At 58.8% G+C, this 17,935-nt stretch overlaps 2 protein-coding genes across 11 annotated transcripts in view; one reads left to right on the top strand and one right to left on the bottom strand.

Moving 5' to 3' along the window:
* RIPOR1 (RHO family interacting cell polarization regulator 1) overlaps positions 1 to 17,163 on the bottom strand; it is a 32,389-nt gene extending 15,226 nt beyond the window's left edge. For 5 of the 10 annotated variants that reach the window (XM_015639578.2, XM_015639581.1, XM_015639580.1 and 2 more), the window contains exon 1: positions 7,279 to 7,666. In XM_015639578.2, coding sequence (XP_015495064.1) covers positions 7,279 to 7,651 — 373 coding nt within the window. In that variant the 5' untranslated portion in view covers positions 7,652 to 7,666. Of the gene's footprint in view, positions 1 to 575; positions 613 to 1,881; positions 1,988 to 3,687; positions 3,950 to 7,278; positions 7,667 to 15,037; positions 15,467 to 16,187; positions 16,989 to 17,044 lie in introns of those variants that run through there. The other 5 variants (XM_033517154.1, XM_015639585.3, XM_033517152.1 and 2 more) reach the window with 5 other exon arrangements.
* Positions 1 to 17,935, top strand: part of LOC107209709 (C-factor-like) — a 136,335-nt gene that overhangs the window by 103,866 nt on the left and 14,534 nt on the right. The window contains exons 5-6 of the mRNA XM_019007986.1: positions 5,780 to 5,794; positions 14,351 to 14,365. Of these exons, the coding sequence (XP_018863531.1) occupies positions 5,780 to 5,794; positions 14,351 to 14,365 (30 nt within the window). The remainder of the gene's footprint in view (positions 1 to 5,779; positions 5,795 to 14,350; positions 14,366 to 17,935) is intronic.

Genomic DNA, 17,935 nt, shown 5'->3' with positions numbered 1-17,935 from the left:
GGCCACCCCTGGGGCACAGCAGGGCACCAGTGTCCCTCAGTGAGGGAGGCCACGATGGCCACAGGAACATCCATTCTGCCCGTGGCGTCTGGGGCATGTGGGGGGTCCTGCCCCAGCACCTTTGGGTGAAACTTGGGCGCACGGCGGGGGTGACCTCGGGAGCCTGTGAACTCAGCCCGCTGGCTCGGCTCCCCCCGGAGCAGCCGCTGCATCCGTGTTTGCACAGCTGTGGCCCCGCTGCCCCAACCCAGGCACGTACCCCGGCCCCCGCCGGCCCCTTCCGGCCCCGGGACAGCCCTTGGCCGGCTCCCAGCGTGGGCTGGAGCAGTTCTTCCCTCCCATCACTCCTCATCCCCGCTCAGCACAGAGGATGGGAGCATCCGGGGAGCGAAGCCATGCCGCCTTGGTCACAAAGAGCCTGAGAGCCGCCTCTTCCCGGACCTCTCCACGCTCTGCCTCTCCTCCAGGAAGGCAGGACACCCCCGGCTCCTCCTTGAGCTAGGCAAGGAGAGGGACTGGGGGCTTTTGGGAATCAGATGAGTCATGAATGGCACATCCCGGCTCCCGTGACTCACCCGGAGAGAAAGTCCCAGCCATAAGGTCACAGCCCCACAGTTCCCACCGGAACAGGGAATGACAGTTTGGTTGTTTGGTGCCGACCGCTCTTGGCAGTTTGGGTTGGATGGGTGCTGGGGGCTGTCAGCCCCATGGCAGCAGGGACATGGCCCTGATATCCGCCCCTGTGGCCATGGGAGGCTGCTGGCTCCTTGGGCCAAGTGGGAGGGCGACAGGAAAGGGAAGGAGCTGCGAATGGGAAGAATTGGAGGAAGTGCTTATTTACCCCGCGGAGTATCCCTGCGGAAGGGCAGGGCACGGCACAGACAGACACTCACAGCCAGTTCCTCGGGGGGGCTCACAGCCCCCGACCCTGCCACTCATCCCATGGTCTCCCTGTCTCCAACCCGAAGGAGATGCAAACCCGAACTGTAACGCAGGGAAGCGGCCACCACTGGGGCTGGCAAAGCTCAAGCCCAATGTGCTCTCCAGGATGGCTCCTGGGAACCAGCCCAGGATTACTGTGGTGCTGGTGAAGTCCCCACCATCGAAGGCACAAACCAAGCACCCAGTCAGGATCCCCACAGACACCACTCATCTCCGGGCCTTGTCAGATGGGGCTGCATCCTGGCCATGGGCACCAGACTCTGCTCCTAAGTGGGCTGTGATCCCTCTCAGAAGTGCTCGGATCCTCTAGAAGGATAATCCTGGGACCTTGTGGAGGTCCCACCTTCCCCCTGATCTCCTCATCTCTAGGATGCTCTGTTTGGTACCAGTAGCTGCCCCCACAAATCCTGCCCAAACAACTGGGTCCAAGTGCACAAACGCAACCCCAAGTCCCCTGGGGCCACCATGCCAGGGATGCTCGACATGGAGATGGGCTCTGTTTGTCCTCATCAGACATGGGGGCATGAGTGGGGAGAACAGTTTGCCAAGGAAAACTGTGCTGCCATGGCATTGGGGGCTGCCATGGCATCAGGGGTGCATCACCTGGTAGCTGTGGCCCCTCTCATGCCTTGAGACACAGAGCCCGGATCTCAGTGTAGGCAACACCAAGATCAGGCAGCCAGGGGATCTTGTCCTGCATGGACACCCTGTTCTGGCACCCCATCACCACAACCTGCCATGACAACTGTGTCCCTTGCAGGTGGTGGGTGCAGATGTCCTTGGTGTCCCTGCCAGGGACAGCTTTCCTCTCAAGAAAACTCCTCACCCCAAAAAACCCCGCCTGAGCCCAGCCATGTCACCCCAAGAGCCTCAAACAGCTGGGGGTCCCCAAATCATCGCGGTTTGCTGGGGAGCCCTGGTGCTGCCGGTGCTCGGTACCTTTCGGTTTGCCATTCATGGCGTGCTGCAGCAGCACATCCCCCTCGGGCTGGGCTCAGCGTCCCGGCTGGTTGCTGCTCTCTCATGCCGTCCGTCCGTCTGTCCGCCCCAGTGTGGGGGCCGTGGCCGGAGGGCTCCCCCGGGCAGCAGTCTCCTCCCCCGCTTCCCCTGCCCACGGGCTGACATCACTGCCCAGCGCCGCAGCCCCGGCGTGACTCAAGGGGACGGAGGACGGGAGGGCACGGGAGGATGCCTGACCCCCTTGGAGGGAAGGGGCCCCACCAGCACCGGCTACTCCCGGAGCACAGCACAGTTTGATCCCTTATCCTTCCCTCCCCACCGCTCCCCTAGGGAAACTGAGGCACGGGTGGAGGGGAGGGGAACACACTGCAAACCTCCCCTGCAGCCCCTCTCTGGATCGCTTCCCTCGGAGACCCCCGCTCCTGCCGGCACCCAGGGCCGAGCACATGCCAGGGAGCGCACAGCGTCCTGCCGAACGCAGCGCTGGCCCTGAGCTGCACCCGAGGCTGGGTGGGGATGCACAGCCCCCCGCCCCATCCCTGCTGCCTCCACCGTGGGCAGGCACAAAGCCGTGGGCAGCAGACGCTCACACCACTGCCGCTTGCTTCTGCATCGCTTGGGTTTACATATAAGTATATACAAATACAATAAATATATATAGATATATCTTTATATATATAAAACCACCGTGGCTTTGCTGTAGGCTTCCCACAGCATGCAATCGCGTGGCATGCCTCTGGGCACCCTCCAAGACCCAGGAGCAACTGTGAAAAGGGTTTCCTTGCTCAAAAGTCCCTACTTTGAGCATCCTGAGTATCCAAAGCCTTGGAGGAGCTTGCTTCAGCCAGGGCTTCCTCGCAGGGCTCTCCAAAGACGCTGGGGTGCAATTCCCATGTGGGAATGTCTGTCCTGCTTTCCATGGGGGTCCAGCTCCACAGCACAGTGTGGAAGACCCACCTGCCCTCCATGCCAATCCCAGCAGCCAGCAAGCATCTCTCGGGCCCACAACTCCCTGTTTAGTGCCCTAAACAATCAGGAGACTCTGCGACACAGATGTCACCATGCTTCAGTGCTGGTCCTGGGAATACCCAAGATTGGCACCCCCCTCCAGGTTGGACAAAGGATGGAGCAGCCAGCTCTGTCCAGGCTGGGATCAGCTGCCCTCACCACATCACTGGAGCAGGAAGAAACACCTTCCTCCCAGGCTCCTTTCCTGTTTGCTGCTGATTTTAGAGCAAGGTCAGGAGAGGTTCAGAAGGAAAAGCACTGGGACAGCCTTGGGGATCCTTGCAGATATGAGGTTCTCCTCCAAAGTTAACCCGACCCCAGAAAGTGAGCCTGTTGTGGGATTGCTTCCCCAGCCCAGAGCAGATCCTCTCCCTGCAGGTCCCATAGGGGATAAGAAGCATCAGGGTCTCCCACATATGGTGACATGGCTGCCCCATGGACTGTGGGTACCCACACGTGGCTCAGAGCCAGCCACAGTCAGGCCTGCAGAGCTGGGGTTGCAGCAGTGTCATCAGAGAGTGCCATGACTCTCAGGTCCCAGTGCCCAGGTGGGTGCCTGAGTGGGTGCACAGCATCAACCACATTGGGAGAGCAGCTGGAGCTGGCGAGGCTGGGCTGGCTCTGAGAAGCATCCAAAGAAAAACCATCCCAGATGCCCACCAGCCTGCAGCCCACCATGCCAGTGCCACGGGCCGTGGGGAGCCAGCAGCCCAGCACGCTGCAAAGCCCATCTCCACCCCAGCCTTCCAGAACCTGCACAAAGACCGTGTCTCCTACCTCGCCTGGACACGATGCATCCCCCCGGCTCTCCCCACCGATGGGCAGAGTCCCATCCTGGCGGCTGCCGCGGGCAGCGGCCACCACCCGGCTTTTCACCCCGTGCTGCTTCTCCCCGGGGAATGGCATCACTGCCGGCACCGCCCCGGCTCTGACCATCCTTGTGCAAAGCCTGCGCCGTGCTGGCAGCCGTGCGGAGCCAGCGCCCGGCACACGGCCAGGCAGCGCGCCCGCAGCGCCGGCCCATGCCAGCTTGTTTGTTCTCATTAAAGGCTAATGAAAAAGCCACGCTAAAGCTGCCCCGACCGCGGGAGGGGCGTTCCCCGGTGCCACGCAGAATGAGGGGACTTCCAGGCTTCCCTCGCAGAGGGGTGACAGCCAGGCTGTGCTGCTTGCGGGGACTCTGCCTCTCCATAGCCTGCAGTCCCAGGGGGATCTGTGCGGCAGCTGACACATGGGTGAGGTGCCTGGCATGGCACCATCCTGGGCATCACCCTTGGGGACACCACCAAGAGCAGGCAGGAGACAGGATCAGACATTCCGAAAGGGAAGAAGGCACCGGAGAAGGACACATCACATCAGCCGCGCTCTGAGCACCTCACAGCACTCTGCACGGCACTTGGCGGGGCTTGACAGCTCAGGACACCTTGCCAAGGGAGGGCAGAGGAAGGACACAAGTCATGCCAGCAGCACCAGGGTGGTAATTGAGTTAAATGAGTTCCTGCTCCTGGCTTGGCCAGGGATAGGGAGTGGGTGCAATGAAGGGGACATCTCCATGTGACTCTTCAGCTCAGGGGGCTTCCCTGCATATTCAGCACTCTGGCTCAGCTCAACCTGCCAGGGTGGCTGTCTCAGTCCTTCCTCTGCAGCAGGGATGTGGGTGTAATGCCCCAGGTGCTCCCTTTTTGGCAGTGTCCCTTTATACCTTCCTTTTACCAGACCTGGGGAGCTGCCCTGTGCATCCCCACCACAACCACAACAGCTGAACGTACAAACAAAACACTCCATGGGCAGCTGTGCTTGGACACACAAGTACAGCCACGGCCAGTTTGTGCACAGGCAGAAAAATCCAGCAGGTTATTCCCACTTCCCTGCCCTGCATGGGATAGAAGACCAGCTTCCCATAGATCCCACATCCTGCCAGCAGAGTCCTAGGGAAATTGTCCAGCTTCTCCCTGCTGGCCCAGGGACCATCAGCACTGGGGCTGAGCCCACCCAGCCCCTGGAGAAGCCACCAGCCCCAACCCAATGCTGCCTTGGTGGCACCAGCACCAAAGGCCAAGGTGATGAAGAAGCTATTTCAGGCTGTTTTGGACAAGTACTCCCCAGCCACAGACATCCTTAAATGGCTGAGAACGTCACCGCAGCTGGAAATCTGATAGGAAAGGGCATAGGCCAGCCTCAGTCGGTGTCAAAAGTAATGGCTGGCCAAAAAGGTTGGTGGAGATGGAATCAGCACCAGCCTGGTGAGGGGCCAAAAAGCTCCTGGCCATGGGGGAGTCCTGGGAGAAGGCAGGAGATGACAATTTTGGCAAGAAGACACACAGTCATGGCTTACAGGAGAAGCACAGTAAGTGACCAAGTGTTTTGTTTGGGCTGGGACAGCTGCTCCTAGAGCTGCAGGTGGTCACCCCCACCACAATGCTACAGCTGACTTCTCGGACTTTACTTTCTGCTAAAACTGGCAAAGCCAACTCCAAAAAATCCTGGTAGCCCAAGTTTTTTCAGAGTTTTTTCCACAAGTGGATGCCCTGAGGGCTGGAGAAGGACCAGCCCTTGTGCCAAGCCAGGCTCTACCCCTAGCCAGGCTGGCCCTAATGCTGTCGGCAGCATCCCTTCCTGGAGGGGCCGGGCACGGGGCGGTGGCAGAGTGGAGCCCTCCCCCCTCACTTCCTCGCCTCGTCCCCACACAGCAGCAGAAATAGAAGCGATATAAATGGCAGCCCTATAAATAACCCCAAAGCACGCGGCGGGGAGCTCGTCCCAGCCCAGCACTGGCCTCAGCCCACGCAAAGCCAGGGCTTGGGCTGCCTTCACTGCACCCTGGGGATCTCAAATGCCAGCTGCTCCCTGCCCACCATGGGTTTCCCAGGGTCCTGTCTTTTAGGTCAGTGTCATGGCAGGAGTTCCAATGCATCTGCTGAGCCTCAGCACGGGCACGATCTGGAGCCCAGCCTGGTGACATTCCTGGGGGACACCCTGTGCCCATGCAGCTCCTCCTATCCAGCCAGCACTGGACGATGCCCATTGCAGCCATCCTGCTGCAACCCAGCCAGCAGCTCTGACTAGGAGCCTCAGCAAGGCTTGGGAAAAGACATCCCTGATCTCACCACTGTCCTCACTGCAGATCAACAGTTATCCCCTGGCTGCACCCCAACACCTCTCAGCTACCATCCCCCATCACTGCCATGTCCATTGCTGCCCCCCATTTCCATGCTCAATCCCATCATGCTATGTCCTCCATGGGGACTCAGCCACCACCATGCCAGGCATACCAGCATGCCACCACAGCTCCTCTCCACCCAGGGAACTGTGGCAGTGCACTGGGGACCCCCACGAGCGGGGAGGAGGCAATGCAGCTGGTGACAGCCTGGTGACAAGCCCTGCACAGCCGGATTTTGTGCGGCGTCACAGCCTCACGTCCCAGCCCTGCCCGGGGGACGCAGTGAGGCCACCAGCCAGGAGACGGAAGGCATGGGGTTTATGGCATGGCCAGGACTTCCCAGTGCCCTCGGGAGTCACCTCTGGAAACGGCCGGAGGTGCGGCAGGGGAAGGGTTAATGGTGCGAGGCCTTCCCGAGCACTTCTTGGCAGGCTGGGAAGGGCTGGGAGACAGGAGGATCGGGCCAGCAACAAAGCGAGATCTGTCTCATTAATTCCTCCGAGCATTCCTCCCTCCGTCACCCCGGAGGGGAGGAGGAGGCAGCACCCAGCTGACATGGTGCACCCAGGTCCCCCCGGAGCCCGCCGGCTCCTGCCCGGGCGCAGGGCTGGGATGCGGGAGATGGCTGCAGCCTCTCCCGCGGGATCCAGGGCCCTGGCGTCCCGCAGGCGCTCGGGCACGGCCCTATAAGGGCACGGGCAGCTTCTCCTTTGCCCGCCGTACCCCGGCCCGTAGCCCTGCCTGGAGTCCCAAGGGATTCGGAGCAGGACACGGTTCATGCCACCAGCGTCATTCCAAACCCGGGAGCAAAAGAGTGGCTGGAGAAGCTGATATATCCTAGACAGGGTCGGGGGGCACCGGGTGACACTGGGGTGCTCGCCCTGATATCCCACTGTCAGGCAGCTCCTTCTCCGGGCGTCTCCGGCCACGGTCCCGGCCGGGCCGCGGGGTGCGGAGGATGCCTCCGAACCGCAGTGGGGCGGAGGAGCGGAGCCCCGTGTCCGTGTCCCCGTCCCCGCCCTGCCGCCGTGCCCGGACAGCCCAGCGCGGCGTGGGGCGCCCACCGGGGGTGGCGGCACAGGGGACGCGGCGGGCGGTGGCTTTGCGGCGACGTGGCCCCCCAAGGGTGTAGCCCTGCTAAGGCCACCAACCCCGCTCCCCCCGACCCCCCCGTGACCGCGGGGTGCGGAGGTGCGGGTGGCACTCACATGTCCCAGGAGAGGCGGGGGACGAGGCGCGGGGCGAAAGCAGGCCTGGCTCGGTGCATCCCCTTTGTTCCACTCCCATGGACGGGAGCAAGCGGGGAGTTCGTGCAGGCTCTTGGCAGCGCCCACCCCGGCTCTCTCCATGGAAACGCGGGAGCCATGTGATTTCGGCAGGAAACCACGGCCCAGCCAGCGCCAATGGCAGCTGCATGGACGGGAGCACCTCCCTCCCCGAGGCGACCGACACCGCTGCCGACACCGCCATCGCCACCACTGCCACCACCAACACCGCCGCTGCCACCGCCGCCGCGGCCCTGCGGGGGTTCCAGACCCGCCGGCCCATCAACATTTCCCGGGGATCCACAAACCCCACCATGAGCCGGAGCAGGATCCCACCTCCCCCGAGGCGAGGGGAGTGGGGGCAGCCCGGCTCGCTTGGCCCCGGGCTGTTTGCCTTCCTGCCGCTCACAGCGCCCACAGCCTCCCCTTCCCCTTGGGAAGCAGTGGCTGGAGCAACACCTCCCTCACCAGCCCCGTCTCCCCCCACGAGAGCCAACACAGCCTCCCAGGCTTCAGCGCTCTCTGACAGACCGCGGGCATGTTTCACATTCCAGCAGTGAAGTGACACCACCAAGGGTGTGCAGTCAGTCAGTCGGTGGCAGAGGGAACACCCAAACATCCTTACTCCCACCTCTATGACACCCAGCACCCTACCCTGCCTTCCCCCCACAGCTTCTGCATCCAACTGAGCTGTGCTCGGACCTCTGCAAATCACTCTGGGGGAGCAGAGGATTGGCACTGATCCACATTCCCCATCCCACCAGCTTCCAGCATCCTAGTGAAGCAGCAGAAGAGCACTCCCAGCTTCCCCAGTTAAGGGACAGGCAGCCCCAGTGTAAATGCAGGCTGTCACCCGAGGGATGCCACAGTCAGACCGTGCTGCTTCCACAACTGCCAGTCCACTTCCTAAACTCTGACATCTCTGAGCATCCCTGAAGGTAGAGGGGTAAGGAAACCACGTGCTTGAGGGGATGCACCCTGCTCCTCTCCTTTCTCCAAGACCATCTTTCTCCTACCTGTCCTAGATCCTACTGAGTTGACCCAGTTTTAAATGGAACTGAAGCCTTTTCAGCCCTGGTGAGACATCCTCCATGCAAGGACAAGGCTGCGCAGTGCTCCTGCCAGCCCTGTGAGGCAGAAACACTAATTAGACCATCATCAGGTCTTGGAGCCCAGTGGAGCAGGGCAATATCAGTGACAAGGAAATCATTGCACCACTCTCACTCTCCTGGGGCCACACCAAGGAGCACAGCATTTACTGCCAAGGTTGCTCGGTGAGAACCAGGGCGTCCCAGCTCCCAGCCCAGTTCTCCAGGCTGGCCTGGTTACATGGAAGGAGAAGTGATGCAAAGATGGGAGAGGGGACAGCAGGTCCTGAGGCCACCAGAGAAAAGCCAAGCCAAAAGGAGAGGCTGCCAGAGTGAGCTGATGAATCCCAGAATGATTTGGGTTGGAAAAGACTTTAAAGCCCACCCCACTGGTTTCAACCCCCTGATGTGAGCAGGGACTCCTTTCACTAGACCAGGATAGTCCAAGCCTCATCCAACCTGGCCTTGAATACTTCCAGGGATAGGATAGCCACAGGTTTTCTGGACAACCAGTACCGGGGCCTCCCCACCTTCACAGGGAATAATTTATTTTTAATATCCCATCTAATCCTGCCCTCTGTCTCTTGGAAGCCACTCTCTTGTCCTGTCAGTCTATGCTCTTGTCTAAAGTCCCTCTTCAGGTCTTTTGGAGCCCTTTTATGTACTGGAAGGGACTCCAAGGTCTCTCTGGAGCCTTCTCGTCTCCAGGCTGAACTACCCCTACTCGCTCAGCCTGTCTCCACAGCAGAGATGCTCCAGACCTCTGAGTATTTTTGTGGCCTCTCTGATCTTGCTCAAACAGGTCCACATCCTTCTCATTCTGGAGTCCCCAGACTGAACGCAGTGCTGCAGAAGGATCTCACCAGAGCAGAGCAGAGCAGAGCAGAGCAGAGCAGAGCAGAGCAGAGGGGCAGAATTCCCTCTCTCAGCCAGTTTCTCACTCTGCTGAAGATGGACCGCAGAATATGTTTGGCTTTCTGGGCTGCCAGTGCACATGGCCAGGTCATGCTGAGCTTCTTGTACAACCAATACCCCCAAGTTCTTCTCTTCAGGGCTGCTCTCAATCCATTCTCAACCCAGGTCCCAGTGCCACACTGTCCCTGTACCACCAGGGTGACCCACCGTGTGCTTGGCATGGTCAGCACCAGTGTGCCATTCTGTTATCACTTGATCCAGCATCCCACCTGGATCAGGTAGGGGGCTGGATCCCACCCACACCCTGTACATGGTATCACCACTGAAAATTTTCACTTGAAAGTGACATCCAAGGATTATTGGGGCCAACTGCCTGAGCACTTTAGGTCTGACACAAAGTTAAAGCATGTTGTTAAGGGTACTGTCCAAATGCCTCCAAATGCCCACTGGCATGCTTGGGACATCGACCACCTCTCTGTTCCAGGGTTTGACCACCTTCTCAGTAAAAAATTGGGGTACCTGGAGGTAGACCGACCCATACTGCCACATTGCACTTACCCATGCACCACCAACCCCATTCCTGGTTGCTGCTGGGGAGCAGCTGTATCCCTGCAGACAACAGGAGAGGGGACTGCACCCTCCCCTCAGCCACACGCCTTCCTGCCCTGCCAGGCTGGGTTGTGGAGCCAAGCACTCCCTGTGCCAAGGCCAGGGCTGGCACACTGCACTGGCTGCTCTGGGAGCTTGCTCAGCACGGACCAGCTTGGCAAACAAAAACAAGGACAGACTCCTGCCCGAGTTCCAGCAGCACTCCTGGCCTGCCCTCCCTCCAAAACTCCCTCCCGGATTTATGGAGGAATGGTGCCTGCAGGCAGGAAGGAGTTAAACCTCCCAGCATGGATTTGGATACTCCTGGGTTAACCTTCCCAGCATGGATTTGGATACTCCTGGGTTAACCTTCCCAGCATGGATGCAGATAATCTTGGTTTAACCCTTTCATTATGGATATGGATACTCCTGGGCTAATCTTGCCAGCATGGATATGGATGGACACTCCTGGTTTAATCCTTTCATTATGGATACAGCTACTCCTGGGCTAACTCTCCCAGCATGGATATGGATATGGATACTCCTGGACTCCTGCCACTGAAGGAGCCTTCCCAGCAGTCCAGTTGGGAAGCTGGGCATTGGTGCAGGAAAGAGTCCCTGAGCTCAAGGGCACTTTGTCTGAGAACCTGCTGGCATTAGTGAGCTCCTCCCAGCACTGGATCGAACTTTTCCAGAGCCTGGTGACCCGAGACCACTCCAAGCACATTCCCCTCCTCCTGGAGCTTCAGCAACAGCCGTGCCAGCTGCCTGCAGCCGCCTGCCACAGTGCAGAGAAAGGTCTGAGCACCGCGGGTCTCTCCCCAAATTGCTCTTCTCACTGCAGGCTGGGCCTGGAGCCACGTCTTCCTCTCCCCTCTCTCTGGAGGGCTGGAGGCCAGCCCTTGGCTCCAGGCTGGAGCTGCTGCATGCTCAGCATTCCTGCTCAGCGCTGGAGCAAGGCAACACACACAGGCCAGGGCTCCAAGCCTGCACCGGGACAGCCACGCGTGCTGAGCACACTCAGAGCCCAGCCACCACCCCCGTGAGCAGCTTAGGTGCCTCCACAGAGCCTGCCACCATCCCTGCCACTGCCTCTGAGATGAATGTCCAGCATCCCAGCACCGAGCTCCGCATCCCTCTGGCTGTGCATTTTTGGGGAACACAACCTGGTAAAAAGCTAAGGGAGCCAGGGTGGCGCTGATGCAGTATGAGCAATGTGAGCTGCTGCTCCAGCTTACTCACCAGAGCCCTGGCCATGCTCGGGAACTGGCCAGCAGCACAGAAAGGCTGTGCCAGCAGGTCCTCTCAGCTCTGCTGGAAAACCTTCCCTGACACACTGGGGGCCAGCTCACAGCAGCAACAGGCTGGGGCACAGCCCTGACCCAACCTGTCCTTTTCCGTGGGACAGAACTGCGTGTCCCAGCACTTTGCCTGCCCACGGGGCTGGGAGAAGGGAAGATGGGATACCCCTGGAGTGGCCACAAACCTACTTGGTGTTGGCCAGCACTGGATGCTGGTCAGCTCTCCCAGACTCTGGCCAGCAATCCCGAATCCAGGTCAGGGCTTTGCAGCAAAGACAGGACATCCAAACTGTGACTTCATCAGGTCCAGCATGGGCCAGGAGGGTAAGGAGCTGCAGAACAGCACTGGTCCAGACCCTCCAGCCACCAGCACGCTGTTCCCCCCTCCTAACTCCCTTCTCCACCCTGGGAGGGTGGCTGGCAGCATCTGCAACCACCATCCCAGCTCAGCCTGGGGGGCTGAACATCCCCTGGGACCACTCCACCTCCTGCAACCAAGCATCCATCCCCACCTCAGCACAGCAGGAACCAGCTCATGCACACACCCACAGGGTCACTCCAAAAGTATCCATGATTCACAAGATTCCTACAGTCTATTGCTGTTGTCTGACACTGAGCAGGAAGGCTGAGGCAAGCCCAGAAACCAGCCCAGCCCAGCAGACGTAGCTGGTGGCAGGGTAACTGGCACGGCTGGACAATGGCACAGCTGGACCACAGCTGAGGTGTCAGCAGCCTTGAGGATTCAACATCTCACCAGGTGAAGCAAAGCTTGGCCAATCAAGTTGGCTGAGGTAGGAATACATTTCCCCAAAGCTGGTGCTGTAAGTTGTGAGAGCAAAAGGCCATTTGGAGCACGAGGTGTTTTGGCAGGGCTGAGTCTGCAAATTTGGCAGAGCTGTATGCAAATGCATGTAAATATAGTCCTCCCAAGCAGGGCAGGGGATCCCACACACATCCTGATCTGCTCCACTGCTTAGGTGGGGTCCCTGTCCCCCTGTGAGCAGCGCCTGCTGCACCCAAGAGGAGAGTGAGGAACAGTCTGTGGACACCCATGTTGGCCTCCCTGACCATGAAAGTGTTTCCTTCACTGCAGTGAGCACCAGCCTCCAGCAGAGCTCCCTCCCCTCCAAAGAAAACAACAAAGAAAATGCTGGGATGGGGATTAAGGAAATGAAACTGGCTGTGCAGGGTAAGCAAGGATAGGAAGTGGCTGTGATATCTCCTCTCCCCACTGGCTACAGCTCTCCCAGCCCGGAGCCACAGCATGGCACATTTAACCCAAGGGAGCGCGCTGAATAACTGGGAGGTTTCTGAGTGATCCCTGCTCCTGAGATGGAACAGGCACTTGGGGAGCCTCATGCTCTCTCCATCCCAGCATAAGATGACACCACCAGCTGTACTCTGCTTCTGAAGCTGGCACTGTGGGGTGGCATCTCAGGAGTTTTGCTCTCATAGAATAATTAAGGTAGGAAAAAAACCTCTAAGATCATCAAGTCCATTAACACTGCACTGTCAAGCCCACCATTAAACCACGTCCCCCACATCCATGTGGGGTTTTTTTAATACTTCCAGAGGTGGTGAGGCCACCATTGCCCTGGTCATCCTGCAGCTGTTCTACCTCTCCTGAGCTGTTGGCCCAAATGTGTTGGTGCTGGGAAGGGTGTCCCTGTGGGAAAGCAGTGTCAGTCAAACAGACCAGGACTAAAACCAGCTGCTAAAAGCTGCTGGTGGAGGTGGGGGTAGCAGAGGGAGGACATGCTGATAGCAGGGCTCCTGCCACATCCTCCCCACCCAAGTGATGTTCCTGAGCAGGGCCCATTCGAGCTCTTGTTCATGCCTCTAGCACATGTGTGGTGCCACCAGCCCCAGGCTGTGGCTCCAGCCGGTCTCTCCTGTATTTGTCACGTGTCCTGGCGTGCAAGGGCCAGCTCTGTTTACATGTGCAAGTCTCAGATTCTCCTGCTGGGGATGAGTCAGGCTTCCCTCGACACCCTGCTGAGGTGGCGGTGTCAGGGCCCCAGCTGGCGTTTGCCTCCTGAACGGCACAGAGCTGGTGGATGCCAGGCTGGGGAATGGCTGCAAAGGGCTCACACAGCCCCTCTGCCCGCTTTCCATTCCGCTCGGAGCCATCTGCAGCAGCACTGAAGGCACCGGAGGCTGGAGCTCACTGCCAGGAAGCTCTCCCTGGCTCGGCTCCACCGGGTCAGCTTCCTTCCCCTCCACCCCACAGGCACGTCATGGCTCAGTGTGGGGCAGGCAAACCCCGAGCAAGCCCCCAGCCATCTCCAGAGGGCCTGGTGTGGGTGGGATGGTCAGGCTGCTACTAAGAAAACCCCATGTCTTCCAAAGCCTTGGGGTGCTGGGGTGTCTCCTGGGGTGCCAGCTCACAGGAGAGAGGGGTCATCTGGATTTGGGACCCCCAGAAGCTGGAGCTCGAAGGAGAAGCCAGCCCTCTTCCTGTCTGCATATTGCCTGGAGTTGCCGAGCTGCCTCTGGACATGTGGAGTGGTGGGATAGGTGCCAGCTGCACAACACTGCCCAGCCTGCACACAGTGGCAACCAGCAGGCTGCCCTATCTAGAGGGTTCCCAGCTGAGCCAGAGTGAGCATCCCAGGAAATAAGAGAAACCCCAAAACACCCCAACCATATCCAGCTCTCTTTTTCCTTTCATTGCTCCCAGCCCTTGCTTTCTGCTCCTCTTTTCCACATATCCCAGAGTCAGAAAAGCTCTCGTCTGCAGAGAGCTTTTCCCTATGCTCCCAGACTTCTCAGGGTGGAAAAAGAGCCTGGAGGCTCCCTTTTGGATCCCCCCACCTGCATCCCCCTTGCTGTGACTGGGGCTGGGCTGGCTCCATGCAAGCACAATAACCAGAAGTGTGTGGAGCCGCTGGAAGGAGCGATGTTCCCGGATGGTATGCAGCCCTGACAGCACTGGCTCTGCTTTAAAGGGTAACTTTATCCTGTAATAACAAACAAGAGGAGCCAAGTTCCTCCCCAGCGTCACTTCCCTGGCTCCAAGGAGAGGGACATGGGGGAGAGAACTCATTAGAATGAGCTTGGATCCTCGTTCTTGCCATCACAGGGTCTTAACTCCACTCCCTTGAGACAACACAGAGGGGGAAGATGCTCCAGGGCAGCAGGTCGAGAATTGGAACAGATACATTTGTGTGCTGACACTCTGGGGATGGAGGAGGTGACCCTTCTAGCAACTCCTGTCCTGCAGACAGCAGCAGAACGCCTGCCACAGCCCTTGGCATGCCCAGCTCAACCCCATCGCCTTCCCCACAGCCCCTCCTGCGTGCTCACAGCACTGGACAGGCACACTGGCATCTCGGCACAGTGCCAGCTCCAAGTGCAGCCACCTGGGAACTTGTTCTGCAAAAGCCGGAAATTCAGGCCCAGCTGGTGCCATGGGATGGGCAGGGAGAGGCTGACCTGCTCCAAACCCCTGGCAGGACCCTGCAGAGCAGGACTGGGCACTATGGCCAAGGGATCATCCCTTTTGTGGGCATCCCTGGGGGCAAAGGCATGGGCAGAGCCCAGCTGTGGAAGGAAGGGCGAGCACCTCTCTGTGACCCATGGGTGCACCCTCCTGTGCTCCCAAACGGGTTTGTTGGGTTTTTTTTGAAAATCCATGGGTGTGGCAGTGTCAGGGCCCCAGGGCAGAGAGCAGGCAAATATCTGATTTATTCTTGGGGCACACAAGGGACATCGGGGCATGTGATGGGCCCATCAACATCTGTGGTGTATTCACAGGGGACATGGAGCACCTCTGCATCACCCCATCAGGCTCAGCAGTAGCTGACCTACCTCTCCTCCTGCAGGGACACTGACGCTCAGGAAAGGTGTCACTCGATGGTCATCACCAGGGAGGGCACAGGACAGCCTGTGCTGATGGGACACTGATGTCCCCTCCCTGCCAGTCAAGAAGTGGGGAAAATATGGCAGAGCTCAGTTGTGTGAGAAGATGACAATCTGGAGAAGGCTGCTGAGATGTTCTGTCTGATTTCCACTTCCCCAAGGAGCACTGCTGGAGATCCCAGGGTTTGATTAAATCCCAGCCTGCCAAATGGAGCTTGTGAAGTGCTGCAGTTTTCTTCCCCAAGATGGATTTCCTCCAAACCCCTTATTAGGGGTTTGGGTTAAGTCTGTGCAAAGTTGGTAAAGCTGTTGCCTCCATGGTGCCCCCACAGCAGACCAGGGGGCTTCCAGAGGAAGCACAAGACAGGATCCGACCAGCTAAAAAGGGGAAGAGAGAGGAAGGAGGGAATCATTGGTATCTACAGCTTTCAGGACCTTAGAGGTGACAATGCCAGGGTCAGCCCTCTGCAAAAGGGGTTGTGGGACACCCACGGGAGACAATGTGGCTTGGGGGAGATGAGTCAAAGGGTGCTGCTGGTTACCTGGGAGGTAAAGTCTGGAGCAAGCTCCCAGTACCAAACCAAACCTGCCTGGCTCTGGCTGATGAGAGTGGAGAGCATCAGGGCAGGCACCAGTGGGTTAAAACATGAGGTGGTACTTGGTGAGCTGCTTCCTCCCGGCAAACAATAATACAGGAGGGATGCACGGGGCTCTGCAGGGGCTGATAGCAATGGAGCAACCCCAGCCCTGCAGCTGCAGCTGTGCCAGAGGAAGCCTCAGCACATTATCTGCTGGTCCCACTCGGCTTCCTCAGCAGCCCTGGTGCTGCAGGGACCGGGTCGTTCCTCTGCAGAGCCTCATTTCTCACGGACCCAAGTTGGGTCCCTCTGTTTTGATGGCAGCCCTGGACCCCAGCACCCCCCAAACCCTGCACTCCCAGACAGTCCAGCCTTCCCAGCATCAGTGTTTCCCACTGCTGGGGGTCTGGAAATGGTCACCCAGGCCTCAGAGCCCCAAGACCGCAGTGTCACCCAGCACAGGGTCCCTACGGCGACCTTCCTGCTGCCCCATCCCCCCACATAACAGACAGTGCCCACACCTTGGCAGAAGGAATCTTTGGCTGGAAGACGACTCCTGCAAAGGGGATCTCCGGGTCCTTGCTGAGGTCCCTGCAGTTCTGGTTGCCTCTGCTCCTAGTCCTTCTCATCAAAGATCTGCTGCACCTGGAGCTGCTGCAGCCTGACCACGCTGGCTGGTGTCCCAGCACTTCCTCGTGTGCGGCTCTTTGTGACCTGCCTGCTGCTCCACCTCCGCAGCTGCATCGCTGTCACAGGAGCAGCCCTTTTCCGTTCCGTTTCCTTTTTTTGACCCTCTCCTCCTGTAGCAGCCTTTGCCTCTCACAGAGGCTCTGCCTGCTGCTGTTTGTCCCACTCGGGTGTGGGAGGGTGTCTCTCAAAATGGGTTTTGCCCTGATCCTGGCAAGTCAGGTCAAGACTCCTGATGTCCTCAGTGCTCCTACCCCAACCCACAGACCTGCCTGACTCCAGCTCCTGGTGCAACAAATCTTTGCCAGTGGCTATTGGTCTGGAATAAGGCAGCTGCTGGAAAACCTTGGGAAATGTGGGCCTTTCCCACCACTGAGATTAATCCCTGGAGCCTGGAGAGCTGCTGGGCTCCCTGGAGCAGAGAGATGTTTGCCCCAGATGTTACTATGGCTCCAAAGAGGCTGGGGGAGGCTGTCTGAGCTGCTCTGGGTGGCTACTTCCCCACCCACGGTCTTTGGAAGTCCCCAGACATGTTTCCATGCAGTCTCAGGAAGAGTAGACTCCTCAAGGAGTTGTCTGGCTTTCCCCACTGTTGGAACCAATGCTGGTACCCATGCCCCAGCTTCAGGATAGATAGATCAGGAGAGATAGATAGATCAGCTGCTAAAAGTCGATCCTAAATCACACTTACTCTGTCCAAATGTGCCTATGCTCCCAGGGAGCAGCTAGCCGGTCAGGTGGAGCTGGGATTTCAAGTGTCTCCTGGGGCACTGTAGTGCACCCAGTGAAAGAACACAGGGCTATGTGCTGCCATCCCAGTAGGCAGGGTGAACATTGAGATCTGACACTTCCCAGAGCCAGGAAATAAGCGTGACACAAAGGACAAAACCAGCAAAAAGGGAGGGAGGGAGGCAGGAAACATCAGGCAGGAGAGGAAACGGGGAGATAATCAGCTCCATGACCACAAACACCCGGAACTTGTGCAAAGGAAAAGCCGACACCACTTGGCAAGCATTTGAGCAGGGAGACCTGCCCATCTGGCCTTTTACTGAGGCTTCCTGAAGAACACATGCCCCGGAGAACCTCAAGGTTCTCAGGGGTCCCTGGCCTCAAAGTTCCCATGGGTGGCACGGTCCCTGGTGGCTTAGCTCCAGCATGTGCTTGCTGGGATGAGCCTTGTCTCAGAGGGCGGAATGATGGGCTCCTGGAGAGGACCTGGCTGCACTTGTAAAGGCAAAGCTCTCACCAGGGGTGAGTCCCCATTGCAGAAAGGTCCAAGCTGGGTCATCCTGCCCCAGTCTCACGTTGGCTTGAAAAATAGGATCAACTGACTTGTTTCTGCTTGTTGCTGCTGTCCCAGCACCCAAAAGGAAGACCACTGCATTGGGATTCCTACAGGCTGATGCTCCAGGTGCTTCAATGCCCAGCTGTGCCCTGGGGTTAGTTCTCCCCAGGAGCTGTGTCCAGTACTGCCAGGCAGCAGCACTCCACCTGCAGAGCTTCCCACTCCTCTTCCTCCTATCACCTTCAGAACACAGGGCTGCCCATGCCCTGGGTAACCTGACCATATCCCAGGTGTCCC

The sequence above is a fragment of the Parus major genome, chromosome 11 (genome assembly GCF_001522545.3).
Source record: "Parus major isolate Abel chromosome 11, Parus_major1.1, whole genome shotgun sequence".
Lineage (NCBI taxonomy): Eukaryota > Metazoa > Chordata > Aves > Passeriformes > Paridae > Parus > Parus major.
The sequence above is the reverse complement of the archived record's forward strand: the minus strand, read 5'-3'. Positions and strand labels throughout refer to the sequence as shown.